The sequence below is a fragment of the Chiroxiphia lanceolata genome, chromosome 1 (genome assembly GCF_009829145.1).
Source record: "Chiroxiphia lanceolata isolate bChiLan1 chromosome 1, bChiLan1.pri, whole genome shotgun sequence".
NCBI lineage: Eukaryota > Metazoa > Chordata > Aves > Passeriformes > Pipridae > Chiroxiphia > Chiroxiphia lanceolata.
In genome coordinates, this window is record NC_045637.1 from 12,454,879 (window position 1) to 12,474,993 (window position 20,115).

The 20,115-nt window shown below is 40.0% G+C and overlaps 1 protein-coding gene across 1 annotated transcript in view; it reads right to left on the reverse strand.

Annotated features, from left to right (window-relative positions):
* FER1L6 (fer-1 like family member 6) overlaps positions 1–20,115 on the reverse strand; it is a 72,146-nt gene that overhangs the window by 20,540 nt on the left and 31,491 nt on the right. Inside the window, exons 14-30 of the mRNA XM_032691204.1 lie at positions 19,767–19,887; positions 18,507–18,607; positions 17,764–17,854; positions 16,929–17,048; positions 15,692–15,844; positions 14,175–14,361; positions 13,502–13,626; positions 11,827–11,961; positions 11,138–11,287; positions 7,985–8,095; positions 6,378–6,539; positions 5,081–5,264; positions 4,707–4,891; positions 4,008–4,130; positions 3,837–3,876; positions 1,991–2,103; positions 725–856 (exon numbers count right to left, since the gene is read on the reverse strand). Coding sequence (XP_032547095.1) covers positions 725–856; positions 1,991–2,103; positions 3,837–3,876; positions 4,008–4,130; positions 4,707–4,891; positions 5,081–5,264; positions 6,378–6,539; positions 7,985–8,095; positions 11,138–11,287; positions 11,827–11,961; positions 13,502–13,626; positions 14,175–14,361; positions 15,692–15,844; positions 16,929–17,048; positions 17,764–17,854; positions 18,507–18,607; positions 19,767–19,887 — 2,233 coding nt within the window. The remainder of the gene's footprint in view (positions 1–724; positions 857–1,990; positions 2,104–3,836; positions 3,877–4,007; positions 4,131–4,706; positions 4,892–5,080; positions 5,265–6,377; positions 6,540–7,984; positions 8,096–11,137; positions 11,288–11,826; positions 11,962–13,501; positions 13,627–14,174; positions 14,362–15,691; positions 15,845–16,928; positions 17,049–17,763; positions 17,855–18,506; positions 18,608–19,766; positions 19,888–20,115) is intronic.

Sequence of the window (20,115 nt, forward strand, 5' to 3'; positions counted from 1 at the left end):
CCTGCAGGCATTCTAAATCCAGTTTTCCTGTCATTGATATTCTAAAAATAATATTTTGACCTTAACTCTATATTTGCAAATTAATAATTCCATCGGGTAAGTTTTAGAACAGTGTGACAGGAATCTAACTGTATTTTTGCAGCTGCCATATAACTCATATAAATCAATATTGACTCATGCTGCCTCATATTGCCTGAAAGCATCTAACTAGTCATTTGGACAGAAATTTGCATTGCAAAATAATTGAGACATCAATGAGTTTAATCAGTTCCTCTAAACTACAAAGTGCTTGAAACCCAATTAGCATTACTCATGCTTTGAACATTTCAGATTGCCTGATGGTGCCCTGACTCAGGCTGTAGCTGTGAGGGCCTCCATTTAAATTACACGAAGTTGCATATAAGGTGCTGTAACTGATAGTACAGTAATAAAGCTGCATTAGTTAAAGCTGGACTGCATAATATATTTCTTCTTCTCCTTCTGTGATTTCCAACTCCCTGTAATTCCTTATTTCAAACCAGCAGTGAACACCTGATGCTGGAGGCTGCTTTTTTCTATCAGACAATGGAAAAGGAAAACCCATGACTCTAGGTCTAATAAAAGACATAATTCTATTCACAACAGACTGTCAGTGTCTATTTCTTTCATTCCTGGTATACCTGAAATATGTATGAAAACCTAAAGTCTCTAACTTATTATCCATTTAATCAATATTAAAGCTTACCTTAAATTTTCCTATTATTCTGTCTTCAGCATCAGCATGAATTTCATCATTAGATTTTCCTCTTAAAAGCTGGAAAGTTTTCACCCAGTCCTCAAAGTTATTAAATTCACTCTCCAAGTCTCCTTCATAAATCTTTGAAAAGATAAAAATGCTTACTTTTTGTGGTGCAGTTAATATATTTGTAGCCACTTTTTTCTGACAGAATGACTAGAAATCCATTTTGACTAAAAATGCAGATTTTAATAAAAACGATGTTTTGCAGAAGTCCTTGAGGAAAAAAGTTAATTCCCCACTTAAAACAGGACCATTTTTGTCCTCAATCAAAGTCTTTCACAACTATTGAAATGACATGTTAATGGCACAGGGAGAAGTGATTTTAGAGGGGCCAAAATGAATGTTTGCGAGCCCTGGTGTGAAAAACAGTGTGGATGTGCTGCTTTTTGCTTCTGTTTCCTCTCTGCATTGTGCCTTTGATGTACTGACCCATTCTGGTATGTTAACATGTCAAAACTTGAGAGCAAACCAGACAATAACAAAGTGCTGTGGGGACAGAGCTTCGGGATAGCTTAAAAGACCAAATCATTTTTCAAAGAACATGATTTCTTTCAATACTCTCCCCCTGTAATTTATCAAGTGTTATTCAGTGTGAAATAGAAGGGCCTATGCTACTGTCATCTCTTAAAAAATGGAAATAGCAGTTTCAAATTCCCCTTTATTCAGCTACAATCTAATCCAAAGAGTCCTAATCTTTTCAAACCTCTCATCTCTCCAGTCATTTTGCATGACCCATATAGTTTTCTTTGAATTCCTTCTATCACTACCCAACTAAATTTATTGTGAGCTAAATATTATCTCCCATCAGGGAGGATGTACTAGCGATTGCAGCAATGTTTTCCATACTCCTTTTTAAGTCATTCTTAATAGCCTGTAATACTTCCAACATGAAATTTGGGATTTCCAACTTCAGTATTTTACATGCAAACAACAACACTGATTTTTCACTGAAGTCTATCTGGGTTTGTCTATAGCAATAAATTGAATGTCTAAGACAAAGTAGAACACATCCACCCTATGAGATGTATGGTTTCCTCTGGGTCCCATGTGCTGAAGTGCATTATTACTTCACTATCATTTAGTGTGTTTTAGTCATTGTAAAGTGCCTGAAATAAACTTTAGGAGGGTTTGCCAAACTCAGCTGGTGATGTCAAACTTGGTGGAGACAGTGAATAACAACAGCCTTACCTCTTAGCCTTACTTCTCTCTTACCTGCAGTGTTGCTAGGTTTGGAGTTTCCTTCTGTCTCCTTTTCAATGTCTTATCCTTCTTTTTGTCTGGCTCATCGTCTATGATAAGTGCTATGTGGTCAGAAGTCTGCTTATCTACAGAGATTTAATGACATCATGCAGGTTTTAATTAGCAAAGCACATCAAATGTTTTGGATAAGGATGCAAAATACATTTTAGAGTCCCCCTTGTTCCTTTTCCATTAATTCATCTACTGTCAGGCATAGGGTCCTCTCTTTCACCACTGCTCCTCCCAGGCAAGAGGTGGCATTTTATCCTCTCTATGGCTACCAGATGAACTTGCTGAAGCAAGTGTGATGGTGTCCTGTATCACTCCTTCCCTACGTTTCCCAGAACATCCTTTTTCTTCCTCTCTGACTCCTCCTCAATGCAAACTAACAGATCTTAACAGTTTCCACGTAAAATTTAAGGCTTATTTAGAACTGAAAGACTGTATTTAGGCTGACTGCAACTTCAGATATCAGGGTGACCCAAGTTCTTCTTTGCTTAATGGTATCACTAAATAGGGTGTATCTCACCTTGTGAAAGCCTAGAAGTATGAGAAATAGGGGGAGGTATCTGGCCAGCTTAAAGCCAGATTCTCAACACTGAGAGGGAACTTCCCAACAAAGAGAGGATGAGCCCTCAAAAATGGCACTGAGATGGTTTAGTTCTTTGGCTGAAATCTGGATTTTGAGTTCACTTTAATTTTTTGAGTCGTTCATGTGTGTTTGACAGCACTAAATACTTAGAGATATATACATTATATCAGTGCTGTCCCATATGTATAATTCTTATCATGACAGGTGAAAATACGTAAAAAAAAACTATCAGAAGAGAATTTACAAGATCTGAAGTCATCAGTCCAAACCAATATGCCACAACTGCCTGAATAGCCTGTGGGTGGATCTTACAATGTCAAGTAAATTTCTAATCATAAGTGAACATCACACCTTTGTAGAACATTTTCTATCTAAATATTTCCTCCATGAGGACAAGTGAGCTTCACTCAGAAACTGATCTCCAACTCATGTCTCAGCATCCCTGATGATCACTGAAGTACTTTTAGCCGCTATTTCCAAAATGATACCATGTGACATTTAGGTCATGTCTTTCATCCAGAGCAACCTCAACTCCTCCTTTAAACCAGAATTCACCTCAGTCACTGGTAGAGTGCAGTCAGCTCTGGCATGTGAAAGTGCTTAGTTTAGTGAATAGCAGCTCTGTGTAAATAGTAAATATTTGGCTTTTTCCCAGCCTTTATTTTTGTACAAAAATAAAATTTTCCAGAGTTCAGTTTGATTGTGGGAGGACCTGCTAAGCCACAGAGTATACATGTATGGAGACATACACACATACATACACAGAGCCTGTTTCTGGCCAATTCTTTCAGGTTATTGTGCGAAAAACTGCTAGAACCTGAGCTAGATAAAGCTTTTCAGTTATGGAAGTAACACACATGACTATGAGTCTGCTAGCAGAAGCTGTTGCTGCATCACTGACCCTGAATTGGATTCAAAATTGAGAGGAACTTCTTTTTATGAACCTGTTACAAATGCAGCCTAAGATTAGGATAATCTCTACCTTGTATCATTTAGGAGTTTGACTTTGCAAATCTTTGTGCATGAGATTTGAATCACAGGAAATTCATGTTAACCCAACGCTGGCTGTGAAGCTTTTGCCTACCCACCATCTGATCAGCTGTAGAGGATAGAGCCCACTATACCAGCAGTAATCTGTCACCTGATGTTAATTGTTGTCAGTAAAATAGTAGAGAAGTAAAATATTAGTAGTACAAAATAATAGAAAAATGCAAATAATTTACTCACTGTCCTCGGGTTTTCCTTCACTGGGAAAAATCCCTTTTGCCTTTCAAAAGAAAAAGATGATGGACAAACTCCTCATTATGAATGTCATACCGAAAGGGAATCATTCAGCAGTAAATCTATATTTACAACATTGCTCATCCATGAGAGTTTCCAACATACTGGGTGATTTACCTTTTGCATTTTGAGCACAGAAGCATAGTATTTTGACCACCAGTCAATAACATTTTCAGCTGATTCATCCGCAATTGTTCTTTTTCTCCTCTTTGTTGACCGTCGGATAGATTTTGTCATACCCTACCAAAGGATGGAGAAAACATTGTTGAACTCTAGAACTGATCAAAACTAATCACCTGATTCGTTACATTAAGCATGAACAGATGTATATATAGAAAATTTCAACCTCCAAGGGCGAAATAAAATGCAATATGAATTACTGTTTCTGTCTTTTATTCCAAGACACTTCATCATGATCATCATATTATTAAAACTATCTCTATATTTCTTTCTGACAATGCCAAAAGTTTGACCATTGGAGATGCTGCCACAGGAGCAACCCATACAACAGGCAAACCTACATAGATAAATAAATAATGGTGTTTTAAGGGATGCAAATATTCAGATACAAATTGGTTTCTCCACTTAAGTCTGCAAGCATTTTAAGGGTCTATTAATGGAAGTAATGAAATTATGTGGGATCAAAGCTGCACTGATAATTAGTTCTCTTGAGGGCCAGCAAAGTAGCGTGGCCATGAACATCAATACGCAGAATCTCTAAATCTGAGGTCTGTAAGAGGTTACCTTTTTATAAGGAAGAGCTAAAGTCTGCGAGACTGGAAGAGAAAGTTAGCTGGCAGCTTCAGCTATACCCACCTTCTTTTTCTTCTCTTTCTCTGTCTCAGAGGCAGAGTGCTCTGGTTTAGTGGCAGGAAGTGCTCTCAGAGATGGGTCTGGCTCTATGACTGTACATTTACCCTGCTCCACGTCTACATAGATGTGATCAGCTAAAAACGGTTCTTCATGGAATAACTCAGCAGGCTGGGATGACTCAGGTGAAGCTGAAATCGAACCTTTACAAGTTAGGTAAAATTTTTGCCAGCAATGCTATCATAACATTTGATGATCATCAAATAACTATGTGGGTAAAGGTTTGACCCTACACTCAGCACAATAAAGCATGCTTGTGAGTGTTAAGCTGCTAAGTAGGTCCTTTACCTTTTTATTTGGGGTCAGAATGGAACACTTACCTTCCTCAACTTCTGCAATGTCTAATCTGCTAGGTGCAGCCTGAAGATCCAAAGGAGTTTTACACAGGAATTGTTTAAGGCAATTGATGGTATGTGTTCCAACAAGAGTACTCCTCCCAAACGCTCTCCAGTCGACCACACAGATGCTTAGTGGTGGATGCAAGAGTTCATTTTCAGGCAGCTCCTAGTGCAGGAGGACAGACAGCAGCATGAGGATTGCTACAGAATATAGAACACATGTAGAATATTTCTTATGCACAGCAATGAGGCTTTTACTCTTGACTCCCTTCTCCTCTTCAGCTACTAACATACTCAGAAGGCAAAATGCATTCAGCACAGGCAATATAATTTCATCTGTGGTTTTCTACAAAATCTGGAGAAAGCCTTGTTCTTGGGAATACAGAATGGACTGTATAGACTGTGCTGCTGAATTGGGTCCCATGCTGTCATATACAAGCATCTCTTGCTAGAATAAACTGGGAGAATCAGGAACATCCAGAGGGAATGAATGCTTTGTTGAAAGTTGTGAGTCTCAATGGCACTGCTGCTATGTCAAAGGCTCTTAATCCTATGTACCTGAGTTTTCCCAACCAGGAGATGAGGACACTGAGTGGTTACATGCCTTATAGGATGAACTACCACAAGCTCTTTGGACTTGTGACATACAATGGATGCTAAAAATACTGTAGAAACTGTACTTTGGTATCAAGGCTATTGTTTTGATATCCTTTTCTCTTATAAATAAACCTCTCTCTAGATCCTAGCAACAAGAGTAAATTGAACAGACTAATTTTTTCTGTTGCTGACCTTTGTTCACTGAAAGTACCAGCTCTTATAACCCAACCAACAGGCAATACACAACTTTCCAGTTCAAAAAGGCGAGGGTGACAATGTGCGAAGGTCCAGAGCTCATAAGCCAGAAATGATCAGTGCCCTTAACAGCTCAGTAACACAGGGAGGAATATTAAAAGAATGGAAAGAAATTAAAGGAAACTGAACTGTCAACAAGTTCCAACCTAACAGCTGGAAAATAGGTTGGTAAGTAAAAATCTGATTGCTACATATTTCCTTGCCTACTTGGGACATAACATGAGGAACAACATCTTCTTTTGTCATAGAGTTTTAGCAGAAATCTTTTAAAGCATCTTCAAATCAGTAGCTTTTGCATGAGAACTGACATCCTTTAGTATTTGATCAAGACATAGAGGAAATTATTTGACATGAAAGGAAGGACATGGATAGTTAACACCTTGCCTAACCAGAGCAAGACAGGCAAGGGGCAGCATGGTGTACGCACCACTTCAAACCAGTCTGCAAGGCCAGTGAAATTGGGATTTTTCTTGTAGCTCTGTATGACAGAGGATTTGACTCCTTTCCCTGCACATTCGATGAGAACCTGGGGGCGATCTACAGAGAGGAGCTGGACTTTCTTCAGCTCTCGAACACCCCAGAACAGGACCTGTGTTATGCAGAGAGAAACACTGTTAGCCTGCAGAAACCCCTCAGTCTGGGGAAGCCACTGCTGGGATCCTATAACCACATATCCCACTGGGAATGCACAATTACCAGGAAAAAAAAAGAAAACCAACATAAATCTAATATTCAATAACCATCAAAATTCATGATGGAAATTAAAACAATAACATCCAACTGTTATCAAGGAGTTATTGCCAACAGCAAGCCCTAATAATACATTTGCAAAAGGTGTTTTTTCAGCATGGCAAGGGGACTATTCATCTGAACAGCAGGGGTTTGATTTGTTTAAAGTGTTGGAGCTGTTGAAGGAGCAAACAAATCCCACAGGAGCAGAGGTGATTAACAGAGGTTTGCCAGCCAAGCTAGCCCTCAGGTCTGCACTGGATGGCAGGAGGTCTCCAAGCAGCTTTCCTTTAAAGGACTGTGCTCCTGGTCTGGAGGACAAGGAGACTGGCTCTGTAGAACAGGGGTCTGCAGGTAAAATGGGACTTTATACAGCACATGTTGGAAAGCCCTAAAACAGAGGACTGGGACAGTTAGAGATGGTTACATTGTGGTTGGTGAGTGAAACTGTGAGTCTCATGAACTGAAATGAAGACTGGTAAGGAGCACTGGAGAAGCATGAGGATTGATGAGATCCTGCTCTGTTGCTAGAGGTTCCCAGTTAAAACTGGGGCACACTTGTGTAGTGACAATGGCTACGTGGCCATTGTTGGATCTTTGAATGCAAAGCTGGAATTGCTTTGGGCTTCCATAAAAGGATTTCTGGGGAAAGACCACCAGGTAACACAAGCAGGATCTGACTTGGCATGGAAAAATGGGCAAATAAGCAGGTGGTGTTGAGGCTGTAGGATGAGTGACAGTGAGTGGTGAGGCTGGGCAGGATCTAGGCATTGCATTGATTCAAAAAGTTGCAGCATTACCCTACTCTCTGACATAAGGGTACTTTGGACACAAATGGTGCAAGAGAGAAGGGCAGGGAAGGTGTGGACATCTGTAGGCAGGCAGAGGCATTGTTTGGCTTAAGGCTGGGACCCAGAAAAAGCCTGTGAGGTGACTGATGCCACTGGAACGGACAGCTCCAGTGATGTTAGTTGCAAGAGGAAGCTCTCCATCTCCTATAGACACTTTCCTGTGTTGCACAGAGTGGGGTCCATCATCTATGCTCTGCCACAGGAGCAGTCCCTTCCCAGAAGGTCAGGACTAAGACACAGCCCTTGCTGACCTCAGTGAAAGTGCTGCCTTGCATTCCCAGCCTCAGAGAAACAATTTGGTCTGAGCTTTCCACATTCGTTTTGGGATCTATATGCTATTTTCATGTGATTCCTATTGATCGGGATTTTAAAATCATCATCCCTTACTGTTACATTTCAATAAGAGAATAAAAGGAGCTGAGGTTAGCAAATGGAAATGTTCAAAGTAACTCACCTCCACTCTGTATTTGCTTAAAACAGGTCGTATGGTAGCTGGGACTGGGAAAATCTGGCCAGCCTCTGGTGGATCCAGTGGGGGAAGTCTGTCTGGATCTGACTCAGGAATCTGAAAAATGAAGCAGTCATAACTTAGGCCAGTTTTTAGAATAATAAAATCACAGTATCAGAAGTATCTGTGAATGACACACATATAGAACACACAAATTTAATGCTGTTTTATAAGATATATTGCAGAGTAGAGCAGTTGTGCTGTAAGAGGAATGTGACCTGGATTGCTATTGCTCATGCTGTGATGCTAAAATATTTGGCAGAAACAGTATTCAATAGATTGCATTTATGCACCTTTCTGGAAAAAGGACTCCTTTGTCCTAGCAGGACATAGTCTGCCCCAAAGATATGCATATGCTGAAGCATGGTAATTCTATTTACTAAAAATGGAAAGCATGGCAATTCTATTTAAAAAAAATCCTGAGCAAAACTGCTTGGAAGACTTCCACAGGAAAATTCTAGATCTGATTCTATTTAGAAAGGGCTGTTGAACAGACAGTGCACATCAGCTAAATCATAGAATCATAGAATAGATTGGGTTGGAAAAGACCTCCAAGATCATCAAGTCCAACTGCTGATGAATTTGCCACTCATTTGCCAGAGAGACATAATGCTCTTCAGCTGTTATGGAATAGTAGTCCTGAGTTATTGCATGCTCTCACCACTGGAGGACTTGCAAACCACCTCTCCAGCATTAGGGTTGGGTCTTCTCTGTGCAGCTTCTAAAATCTTGTAGCAGGTGGCACTTATGTTCTCTATGTGTGATTGCACATGAGCTTGTCCCACATTCAGAAGCTTATCCGGGTGCACCAGACTGCTCTGTGCCTGCTGGATGGGAGGAGAGCAGGCTCCACTGCAGCTCTAAGGCTTGACCATCTCTGCCTCTTGCTGTACTCCAGGCTTTGCTGCCTGCTTGGTTCACTTTCTGTGAGAAAGCTCCTTGGCTTAATCTCCCAATAATTTCCTAAATTTTAGCAGTGTAATTATGACCTTCTCAGTCCATACAGGGCAGATCTCAAGCTTGGCCTGATTTAGCAAATTTCTACATGAAAGAGCTGAAGCTAGCACCTGATGATGAGTCCTGTCAGAAGCTAAGGCTGTGACAGCAGACAACAACCTATGGACAGAGCTCTCCTCAGCTTTCACTTGAAGCACAGTACCTAAAGTGTACTGTCCATGCAGCTCCTGGGAAGCAGAAACACGTTTTCTGGAGTGCATCAGTATCCCTAAGCTAACTTGTCACCGTTGAAAGGTGAAGCAGGTGAGATACAGCCCTCAAAGGATCTGTGAAGTCTTCTGCTTCATTTAATTAGGTCGTCTGTCTACGGATGTGTGGGAGTGTAATTACCACAAGGGAGAAAGGATGTATTTCCTAGTACCTTGTAGGTGAATGAGGAGATAAGTGGAAAATTAATTACTAATGTAGCACCAGCATAGGTGAGTATTTACATAATTAGCAGTAACATTTCACATGCATATGTGATCTTTCTTTATCAGTAAAACCCAAAGCAATTAATTTAATAAATGCATAGAACAAGAGGTGAAGAATGACCTAGCACTCAAATGACAGTAAAGGAAAATATCCACAAGATGTGTTTACATGGGGATTTTGCTTTTTTGATTAAAAAAAAATAAAAAATCAGTAAATCCTGAGCTCACTTTGAGCAAAATCAAGACTCCTAGTATTCATTAGTCTGTATTTTTTTAGTCTACTATTTCCTTAAATGCCTGGAAGCTTTGTTATAAGAATAATTTTATTCCTTCATCAAGACCCAGCATTCATTTTGAGAAAGGAACATGTACTTCTTACACAACACTCCTTCAGCTGAACCAAGCATCACCTACAGATTAGAGTTACTGAGCACAGTATGTCAAGAAAGGTTATGGATTCAGAGTGACAATAAATCAGTAATGAGAGATTTTTGTTTCCATCCTCACACAGAACATCATCGGGAATGCACTGATTTTGGAAGCAGCCACCGGCATATCAGCTCTGGGAGAGCTTTGAAGACTGGCAGGTGTTTATATATATGGGGGGTTTTTTTCCCTGAAAATGTCTTTAATGTTCATATTGTTATTATCTGCCATGTGAGATGCTGTGCAGTGGTGTTACTGAGAAAAAAGTGCAGAGCATGAAGATAAAAGACTCTAGAGTTTTTACTTTCTAGAGAATTCTTAGGAGTGCATTTGAGCATATCCCCAAAATAGCACTGTTTCTTTGTCCCAAAAGATGGTAAAACAAAATACAATACTCTTTTGTTCATGTGAAAGTGAAATTCAATTTAAAAATGGAAAAATTATGGCTAAGATACTAGTCTCTACCCCTTGGTACCTAGCACAATGAGGAAATACTCCACATCGTGTCATATTTCAGGCTTTCACCAAGAACATAATTAGCCATCATGCTTAAAAGCCTGTTTTATATTGGGAATATCTAGAAAATGTGTCACAACATTCCATATTTTTCCCATTTCAGATTTCAGAATAAATTGCTTTAGGTTTTCAGAAGATAGAAGTTTCCTCTGACTGGTGGCTCTGCAAATTTCACTGAAATTCCCTGAAATCCCAGGCATGATGCACCCTTCATGTATCTGTCAGGCTGGCCCAGGAGGTAAGCTGAATTTTCCTTTTGTCTCACAGGTGGAAACCATGTAATATTTCTTTTAATACAGTAGGGATACCTGAAAACTCAGCCTACCTAATCAAATCTGTATTATTCACCACTTCCTTTTCCTACGAGTTAAAGCAGCATTGGGAGCTTTGAGGCTGGTAAAGTCAGGGCCATGTGCTACTCCAAAGACCAAGCAGTGGGATTTTCTCAGGCGTTTCTCAGGTCAGAGCATAGTTTAGGGCAGGGCAAGTGACAAGCAAAGGAGGCTCAGAGCATTGAAGGGCTGGCAGTGGTGTGTACGTGGGCAGTGGCCCCTGGCAGAGTGGAGGGGGTGACAGAGATTGCATGGGGACTATGAGGTTCAATGGCAGAATGACCTTGCTCCAGTTGCAATTTCCATTAATTCAAGGGGGTGATGGACCTTGATGCCATGGCAGCTTTTGCAAGCCCAGAGTGTAAAAGTGTAATGGCCAAGAAGGTCGAGTTTACCTCCAGAAGCTCAAATGTAGCAAGAAGGTCTCCTCCTGAAAGATTTCCACAGTACAGTGGGTGGTAAGAAAGTTTAGGTGGTTCATAGCTTTGATGAGCAAGTCTCACCACGGGGGCAGCCACTGTAGATCCAATATACTCTGCCTTACCCTAAATAAAGGAGAATATATGTGTCAAATGCATTTTGATTTCACAGCTGTCCTAGGAGCCAGGATGATGCAGAGCTTAGTATTTGTGAAGAAAGCCTTCTTGTGAAGAAAAGGGCAAGGTAAAATGCAAAGCAGCTATGAAGATGGAAGAACTGAGTACTTACTACCTCTTCAGAGCATCCAAAGTTTCTGAGTTCAGTCAGTAAGACTGTCAGAGACTGCATGGTCAGAGATAAAGCTGTCTTGACCCAGACTTAGATACAAAATTTACAGTTGTGTTCAAGGGAGGTGGGAGCAAGATGTTTCTGATTTCTGTAGGCCAGCCTTTGGGAGTAAGATTCACTTGGGGAAAATACAAGGCCACAGCTTTGCAAGCACATGAAGTGAATCTCAGGGCTCTTCTCAGACATTAAACTGCAAACCACAGTAATACTGAGCTCCATTCAGCATTTAATGCCTATTCAGTGACTCGGCTTTTCTTTCATGCTGGCAGTATGACATCAGAGCCCAGGTTTTCCCTAAGAAGAATTTTGAGTTTACCACTGCGTCGTCATCGTACAGCTCGATGACGATCTCTGGTGGGAACTGAGCGATCTCCTCTCTGTCGCCATGGAGCACAATGCTGTTGAAGAGCAGCATCTGGTTCCAGGTGGGGGATAATGTCTGTGAAATAATCTAATGGAAGAGAGGAAATGTTTAATGAGCTGTGGACTGATTGGTTTGGAGTCCTTCAGCAGGACATGCTGATCTGCTGGTTACATCCTTTCCCACAGCCTGAACAATTCCATGTCAGCGACACCACATTTTTCGGCAGCTATTCCCATCCAGAAGAACATGAATCTTTCACCTATGTCTTTACCTCACAGATCCCTTACAAGCATATCAATATATGACCATCAGTCTGTGTAGACAAACCTCAGTATTAAAGTTAGAGGAAAGTTGTTGGTTTAGGAAAACAGGTGCATGCCAAATGCTATTAAAATAAAGCCTTTGTCCTAAACTGAGGCTAGTTTTCACATCTCCAGAGTACATTTTTTCAATCTTGTTTTTGCTTCAATGTAATGACATAACACTTTATAGGAGGAAAAAAAAGAAAAGAAGATGCTTTCATGAATCACTCATAATAAATCAAAAGTTTTTAATTTGTTGTAATTTGGCTTATGTGGATGCTTATGGCTTTTCATCATAGGCAATGTTTTAACCATCTCGGCAGGAAATATATTTAACAAAGATAACATTTAAAGAGGAAAAATATGCCAACTGCAAAATGTCTCATAACTTGCTATCATTCTTTTGAATGGAAATAAGGCTCTCAACTACAGTTTATTGACACTTGGCTGATGCTTTTACAAAAATATTTAAGTTATCAGCTACAATATTTTATACAGGCAGGGAATAAACTTAACTCTTCTGTGCCTATAAATCCCTGTTTTTCCTGGGCCAAATTCTACTTTTCATAACCTGGTGCATCTAAACACTAACTTCATTGGATTCATTCATCGGCTTCTATTAGAAGTTAAAATTACATTACAGGAAAAAATCAATTCATAACCTTGAGGCAAAAGAAGCACAAACGGGTATCTACAACTTAGAGAAAAGTTTTTATTTCTTGTTCCCTTTGGCAAATGCTACAGAACTTGCTGCAGATTCGTAGAGGTGCCCCCTTCTCTCTAGAGACTTCATCAAATGTCCAGAGAAGGCCAGTTGTCCCCTGGAGATGCCTGAGGCCTATGGGCAAGTTTTTGCAGCATTTAAGTGGTGCAGAAAGTCTCCCACTTCTCTATTTTTGGCTCATTTCCACCTCGTCACTCTAAAACCACCAGTGTGCTCTGCCAAATTCCATCACAAGGAGCCATTCTGACTCACATGGCTGTGGAAGCCAATAAAGGTCTTCACCATGTTCAGTCATTGCAAGCACAGACTATAGGAAAAGAGAACCATGAGGGTTCATCTTTATAACAAGCAATGACAAGAGCCCAAGAATCTGGCATCTGAGCTAAAATAAACAAGTACTAATGCACCTCATGTTAGAGTAGAGGGTAATGTAAACTTTTGCCTTGTTTGCAGTGGACTGTCAGGAGCTGCCCTTTAATAGAAAGCATCTAACTTTTCCTGCTAGGTGCCTCCTTGCAAAACCAAGATTTTTCCTTTTCGTAGCTTAACTGAGAAAAAGAAAAAAGAGTTTTCAGCCCATAAAAGAGACTTTGGAACTTACTTTTGTGGTCTGACAGCGTGATGTGAAAGTAACTTTTGCAAAAGGATCGGAAAGTCCAGTGCTGTCAGCGGCAATGAGCCCCCTCGCCTGATACATGTGGGCTCTCAGCTGGAAGAGGTGTGGGGCTACATCATTGCAGAGAAAACAGTAATGTCAGCTTCAGGGAAATGATGCAGCACATAGGTAGGAAGGGAAGATTCATCACCTGCTGTCCCACCAGGTTCTGGCAAAGGAAAATGTTGCCAGTGCTATCTCACTAAAGAAATACCTGAGACAGAAGTTGTGCAAGACTTCTGAATCGATGACTGATGTCAGTCTCTACTGCAAGGCTGTTAACTGCAAATTTTTATCTCCCATCACTATCTTATCTACTAAGTGTTCAGTTCAGTAGCTTCATCAGAGAACTGAGGCACGTTTCCTCCACAAGGAGACAGACCCACGAGACAGGGAACAGAAATTGCAAGCAAACAGATTCTTTCTTTCCCTGACATCTACAAAATGTCAGTGACAGAACTGATGACTTGGCAATGAAACCAGCCTTTGTGATGAAAAGAATCTAGGTCATGATCACCTTAGAACAGTTACTTTATACAGGGGTTGTGCCATCTTCTGAATCAGAGCTTTTGGGGACATTTCTCTTAATTGCTAATATGGAAATGAAACAGTGCCTTACTTTTATACAGCAGGCAGGCAGGTGAGGGCACCACACTGTGCCCTGAGTTGGTGTTTGATAGCAATTCAATCTCATATCCTATAGGCAAATTCTCCATGACACTGTGGGCATAGCTGGCAGGTCCAAGCCACAGGTAGATGTCCACCTTTGCCTGCACAGTCCAGCCCAGAGGGCGCTTGCCTGGTAACTGAAGAAAAAATCCCCCCATCACCAACAAGCTCAAAAGAGATGGCTGGATGCCGAGTACTACCAAGCCAGAGTAAAATAAAGGAGCATTCACTGAGCTGATATACTGATAAATGGCATTTCTCCACAGCAAGAGATCCTGAGACTCATTTAGCACAAGAAACTTCAGTGATTCCTAGGGAAGAATAAGTAATTTTCTCAATTGACAGTCTATGTAAATGACATACTGCCTAATATGTAGAGGTTTGTGCAGGCTACCTTATAGTGCAATCAGTCATAGCTGATACCCTACTTTGTCCAGACTTCAGCCCACTTTCCATGTCATGAAGTTTTGCTGGTCTCCCATAGTTAGTTCCGTATATTACTAAAAATGTTACTCCATTGGGTAGGTTAGAAAATATTTCCAATCTAAAATGTTACTAGTCTTGACCCATTATTTCCTTTCTCTCTCTTCTTATTTCATTTAGATCTGCTAGATATTTGCAGAGGACTGCAACTAGAGTTTAGTACTATCTGTTCCTAAGGTAATTCTAGATACTGAAGTGGGTGGACAGTTAATTGTGCATTTTTTTATTTCATGAAGGCAAATAGTACTTCGTTTAACAAGTACCTATGGCAACTATCAACAGCTTAGATATTTCTATCTGCTCTTTAGCTGTGCTTTATGGGAGTACTCCCAGCAGTGCAAGGTGGAAAACCAAGTCATTATATGAAGTTACTGTTGTCTTGTGCGTTTGAGCTTTTCCTGATGGCCACAGTAACAATTATATTGCACAGTATTCCACTGCAGGTACTACCAGTCACAGTGCCTTTGTAGGAGTATATCTACTAAGACTTCCTTCAAGATGAATAATCCCATAACAGTATTTTGTACATATATTGCAGAAACCTAGGCAGGTTTTAAAAAGAAGTATAAATAATTGCTATATTACCCCTGAATAGCTAGGTTACCTTGCTATCTGAGTTGCTGAGTGCTGATCTCTTAACCAGTCTCCTCCCAGGCTTTCATGTGCTGCATTCTGACATCTTTGCCAGCAAAGAGGTGGTACCTCTTCTGTTTATGTATACAGCCATAGATAAACAATGTTCTACACTTGCCATAACAAGCAGTCAGAGAATTAATTACTCATACATCAAAACCCTAGCAGTGATAGAGTGCTTGAAGAATGACAAGCATACATGTAAGAAGCAAATATTAATAAATGGCAGATATAAATGTGTATACTTTATACATTACAAAGATGAGCCTGTAAAATACAATCCCTGGAAGAAATTTAAATACCAAATGCTCCACAGGCATTACCTGTGTTTGCAGAGTGCCACAAACTTACTTTGAGGAAGTGGGTTTTAATCTTCCCACAGTCCTTGCCGCTCTGCTCCTTCGCTGGGGAGTAGAGTATGTTTTTTGCTGGGATTCTTGCATATGCAACTCTCTTGTTGTTGCTGAGCATCCAAATGAACACATCGGGCACCGTATTCTGTGGCTGTTAAATGAGGAATATTGAAGTAAAACTGATTTTTTTCTGTGAACCACCACCATTATTTTTTGTTGAAACACTCTCTACTAAGAGCTGATTCCCTCATGGCTCCTGTGTAGCGGCAGATATGCACCTAAACTAAAGGAGGCTGTCACCTCATGCTTTGCAGTCCATACCTCCATTTCTAATTACAGCTGAAGGTAAAGAGCTCTGCAAAATGATCAAGGAGCGCCCACTTCATAAATCACTTCATGACAAACTAAAACTAAGAATCTGGGTACGACTCTGTCTCAGGAAATAACTTACCCACAGGCTTTATAGTAACTCACGTGGAAATACCATCAACTTCGTCTATGCTGGCAAACCAAAAAGGACCAGGGCCAAACTCAAGCACTGGCATATGATCATCGTTCTGCTTGTAAGGATGCTTGATGAGATTGCCTTGCCCTGTCCCACATCATGTTTCCCCATATAAAGCCTGAGCATGATTTGCAGCAAAGATCCGCCAAGGAGCTGTTCCCTGGAAGAACTGTGTAAAAGGTCACTCTGTTTTAGGGAGGAGAAGAATGTTGATGTAGGCTGGAAACCACGCCAGGCTGTGCCACTTGCTCTCTGAGCCAGGGAATAGCCATGGCCCTGCTTAGTTTGCTAGCACAGGCAGCTCTCAGAGGGACAGCACTCTGCTGCCTGGATTTTGGCCTGACCAAACATGTCCATTCTTCTGCTATTCTCAGGCTTAATAATATAGACACCCCTGGGCTCCTATCTGTCCAAATCACTACATCCATGCAAGTTGACATATGAATTCAAATCAGAAAACTGGCTTCTCCAAGCTAGGATGACCTTATTTAAAAAAAAAAAAGTAAAAAAAAAAAAAGTCTCTCTGTAGAGCACCCACTCCATACCAGATATCCCAGTGTTTGCTGCCTTGGTTTGTTAATAACTTTACTTTATGCAAAACAGTACTCGGTCCAGATATCCAAAGGAGAGTTCTTCAGATAACCAAGCCAGGACCTACTTCTAACATGAGATCATTAAAATCAAAGTCAAGTCCTGGATTTTAAATTCATCTGGATTCTGTGTGGATTACCTCATCAACTAAGAATCGAATTTTATGTATGAAGGTCTGAGTCTCACGAATCATTTCATCTAGTGGCATCTTCTTTTTCTGATGCTGAACAATTCCCTTGGCATCACTGGACATTGCTTCCTGCAGCAAAGAAAGACAATACGTACTTTTTAATGCATCATCAAGCAGTTTGAACTGGAGGAGAAAACAGTCAAGTTGAAAAGAGAAGATGGAGACAGTTCAAGGTTTCTTTGTCACAACAGAAACTGATCAACTCTTTGAAACTGAATAACGTAAAATGAGAATATCCCCCATTTTGTCTCTGTCTGTAAATACACTGCATGTATGGAAGTCCTAAGAAATATGTAATTACCACATGGAATTATCGGGCCTTAATTCTGACAGAAGGTACAACTTCCACCCAATTTGGTTTCTTTGCACTTGTTCCTTAGAGGAGGAGACTAGGTCCAGGAATACTAAGTGCCAGACTTTACTAGTTTTGAAGTTCAGCACCACCACAGTAATTAAATGCCGAACATTTTGTGTTAATTTAGTGATTTTCCACTGGACTCAGCATCATCCCATTTTAAGATGCATGGAAAAGTAAAATCAGCTCATTATTATAATGTCTTATTTGTATTTAAAAACAACATTTTCTGATTTATTTTAAGGTATCTCACTACTGTCTATTAAGCACAGCAGGTTACATAAAAAAAATTGCTCTCAGACACTATACTAATATGAATTACAAAGAATTCCAGTATGGTGAAATCAAATAGAAAATAAAATGTCTACAAACAACATGCTTTCAGTTAACATAATTGCATCAATGCTTATAGGGGAAAAAACCACATACCAGCTCTTGCTTGAACAGCATGACTCTCTTTTTGTCCAAAGCAGTGTAGTTCAACCCTTTGGGCTTCTTTTCAGCAATGGTCATGAAGACCCTAGGATACATGAAGAACAGATTCTTTAAATGTGTTATTTTTTTAATGTGAGCTGCTAAAATACATTGGAATGTTCTGTGTCTGCTGCAGTACATGAACCAGAAGACAAAGATTCTGAAGTTCTCTAAAATAAATGTTATGCATCCATAAGATTCAAAGAATAGAGTCCAAAACTTCTGCATCACACTTCACAGAAATGGGTTAATATGTAGAAATTAGGGTTTATATCTATTTTGAGCCAAATCATGTCATCTGACACAGAGCCCACTGGGTGATTTATACCAGCATATGCAATCCTTTGTTTTTATCTTAACACCATTCTTTTTTTGCAGTGTGTCTATCACACACTTTATTAAGTCTTACTTATCCCATATTCATTCTATTCTTAGGGTCCAGGAAGCCAAAAAAATATGACAGTGATTGGCAGTGATCTGTTGTCAATATTGAATACTGAAAATAAAAATAAAACATTTTCTCTGTTTAAATAAAACTGCAATTTGGGAAGGCCTTTTCCCCTATAACAGAATAAATAAAATATATATCTCAGTAAGTTTACTGTACTTTTTCTTGATTACCATCAGTTTCCTTGTCTAGCCTTGAATTTGTAGCCAACGTTAAAAGTGATTTTCTGTATTCTAGTATTTGTAGTTACCTGCTTTGACTGATAAAGTCATTTAGGGTCGTCTTCATTTTTTCCTCAGCTGCAATCTCTGAAACCTTGATCAAGTCCTTTACTTGCTCTAATGATTCTTCCTACGAAAAACACATGGAAAAGCTGTTATGCAAAGGAGGGCACTTTGTCACTCTGCCAGTGCTGTAACACCATTAGCCATGACAAGCAAGAATGAGGGAGGTGACTTCGTAACTTGACAGAACAGAACATTTGATATATCGTTACACTGGAAGTGTGCAGAGAGAAGACTCCAGCAGCAGGATGTATTCTGACGTGTTCCCAGTCATTCCAATTACTAGTCCAAGATACTACTGCTTGTAGCAGCTTTTTTTTTTTTCACTTCTTTGATGAAGATCAGCCAGTGGGAAACATTATCCACTAGGCAGGAGAAAAAAAGGTATTTCTCCTTGGTTCTGTTCCAGCAAGGCCCCTGGGTTATCAGGTGCACTGACAAATATATCTCTCCATACATATATATTCAGATGTTCAATTTTCAAATACCTGAGTTCAAAATGTTGGTTTATAAGCTGCTGCTTTCTCGTGATACAGCCCTGCATAAGTATGACTTCAGCGGTGCTGCTCATGAAGTATAGAAGGATAAATAAGGGATGGGGCACTCTTAATCTCAGTGCCCCAAATTAAAATATTCAACATTAGAAGTCACTTAAAAAAAAACCAAAACAAAACAAAAAAACACCCACAAAACAAAATCTACTTACTTGAGACTGTTGATAATCAATTTAAACAAGGGTAGAAAAAAACATCATTATGGGAAAACACTATGACTAGGGCATCACAGTGGCTGCCTAGGAGATGATATGCCGTTCTGTCTCTTTCAATGTTTTTAGAAAAACTAAAAGCAAAAAGTGTCCTTTAAAGTGTCCAGCATAAATATATGGCAAGAAGACATTAGAGGAAGAGCCAAGGTGAGAGAATTGTTCTGTATCTCATATTTTAATTCTTTGAATGTTCTTACAAAGAATAAAACATTTCTGAGGAAAGAAGACCTCAACTCTATAGGTCCCTCAGAAAAACTGTGGACAAGAATGTTTGACTAGCTCTAATAGTTCAAAGCAATATGGGGGGAAAAAAGGAAGGGTTGATGTCAGCTACTTTCTCACAAAATGAACAGCAAGGAATGCATCTGGGGGAAATTCTGAAGGCCTGATTTGGGAAATGTGGCTTCTCACTGCCATACTTTTCTGAATACATGAGCCTGGGAGGATGGTTGCCACTTACTAGGTGATCTGCCATTTTCTCAAGGGTGTTGGAAGAGTATAGACGAAAGGTCTGGTTGCCCCAGTAGCTCTTGACACAGACACAGGGCTTCCTCTCCTCATATGGCAGGTACTGGTAGTTCCTGTGGAAACAAAGTACTGAGCAGATCATGAAGGTGAGGGAGCAGTTCAAGGGGAAGCACAGAAAAGAAAAATTGTTTGGTGCTCTCACAGCACAGAAACTGAAGAAACAACAGGATGTGTTCACATGTGCTAACCAGCAAATACTGGGGAGAGCAAACACAAACATCACTTATGCTACCTGTGAGATCCCTGAAGAGAAAAAGTTTGAAGTCAGTGGATCTAATTTT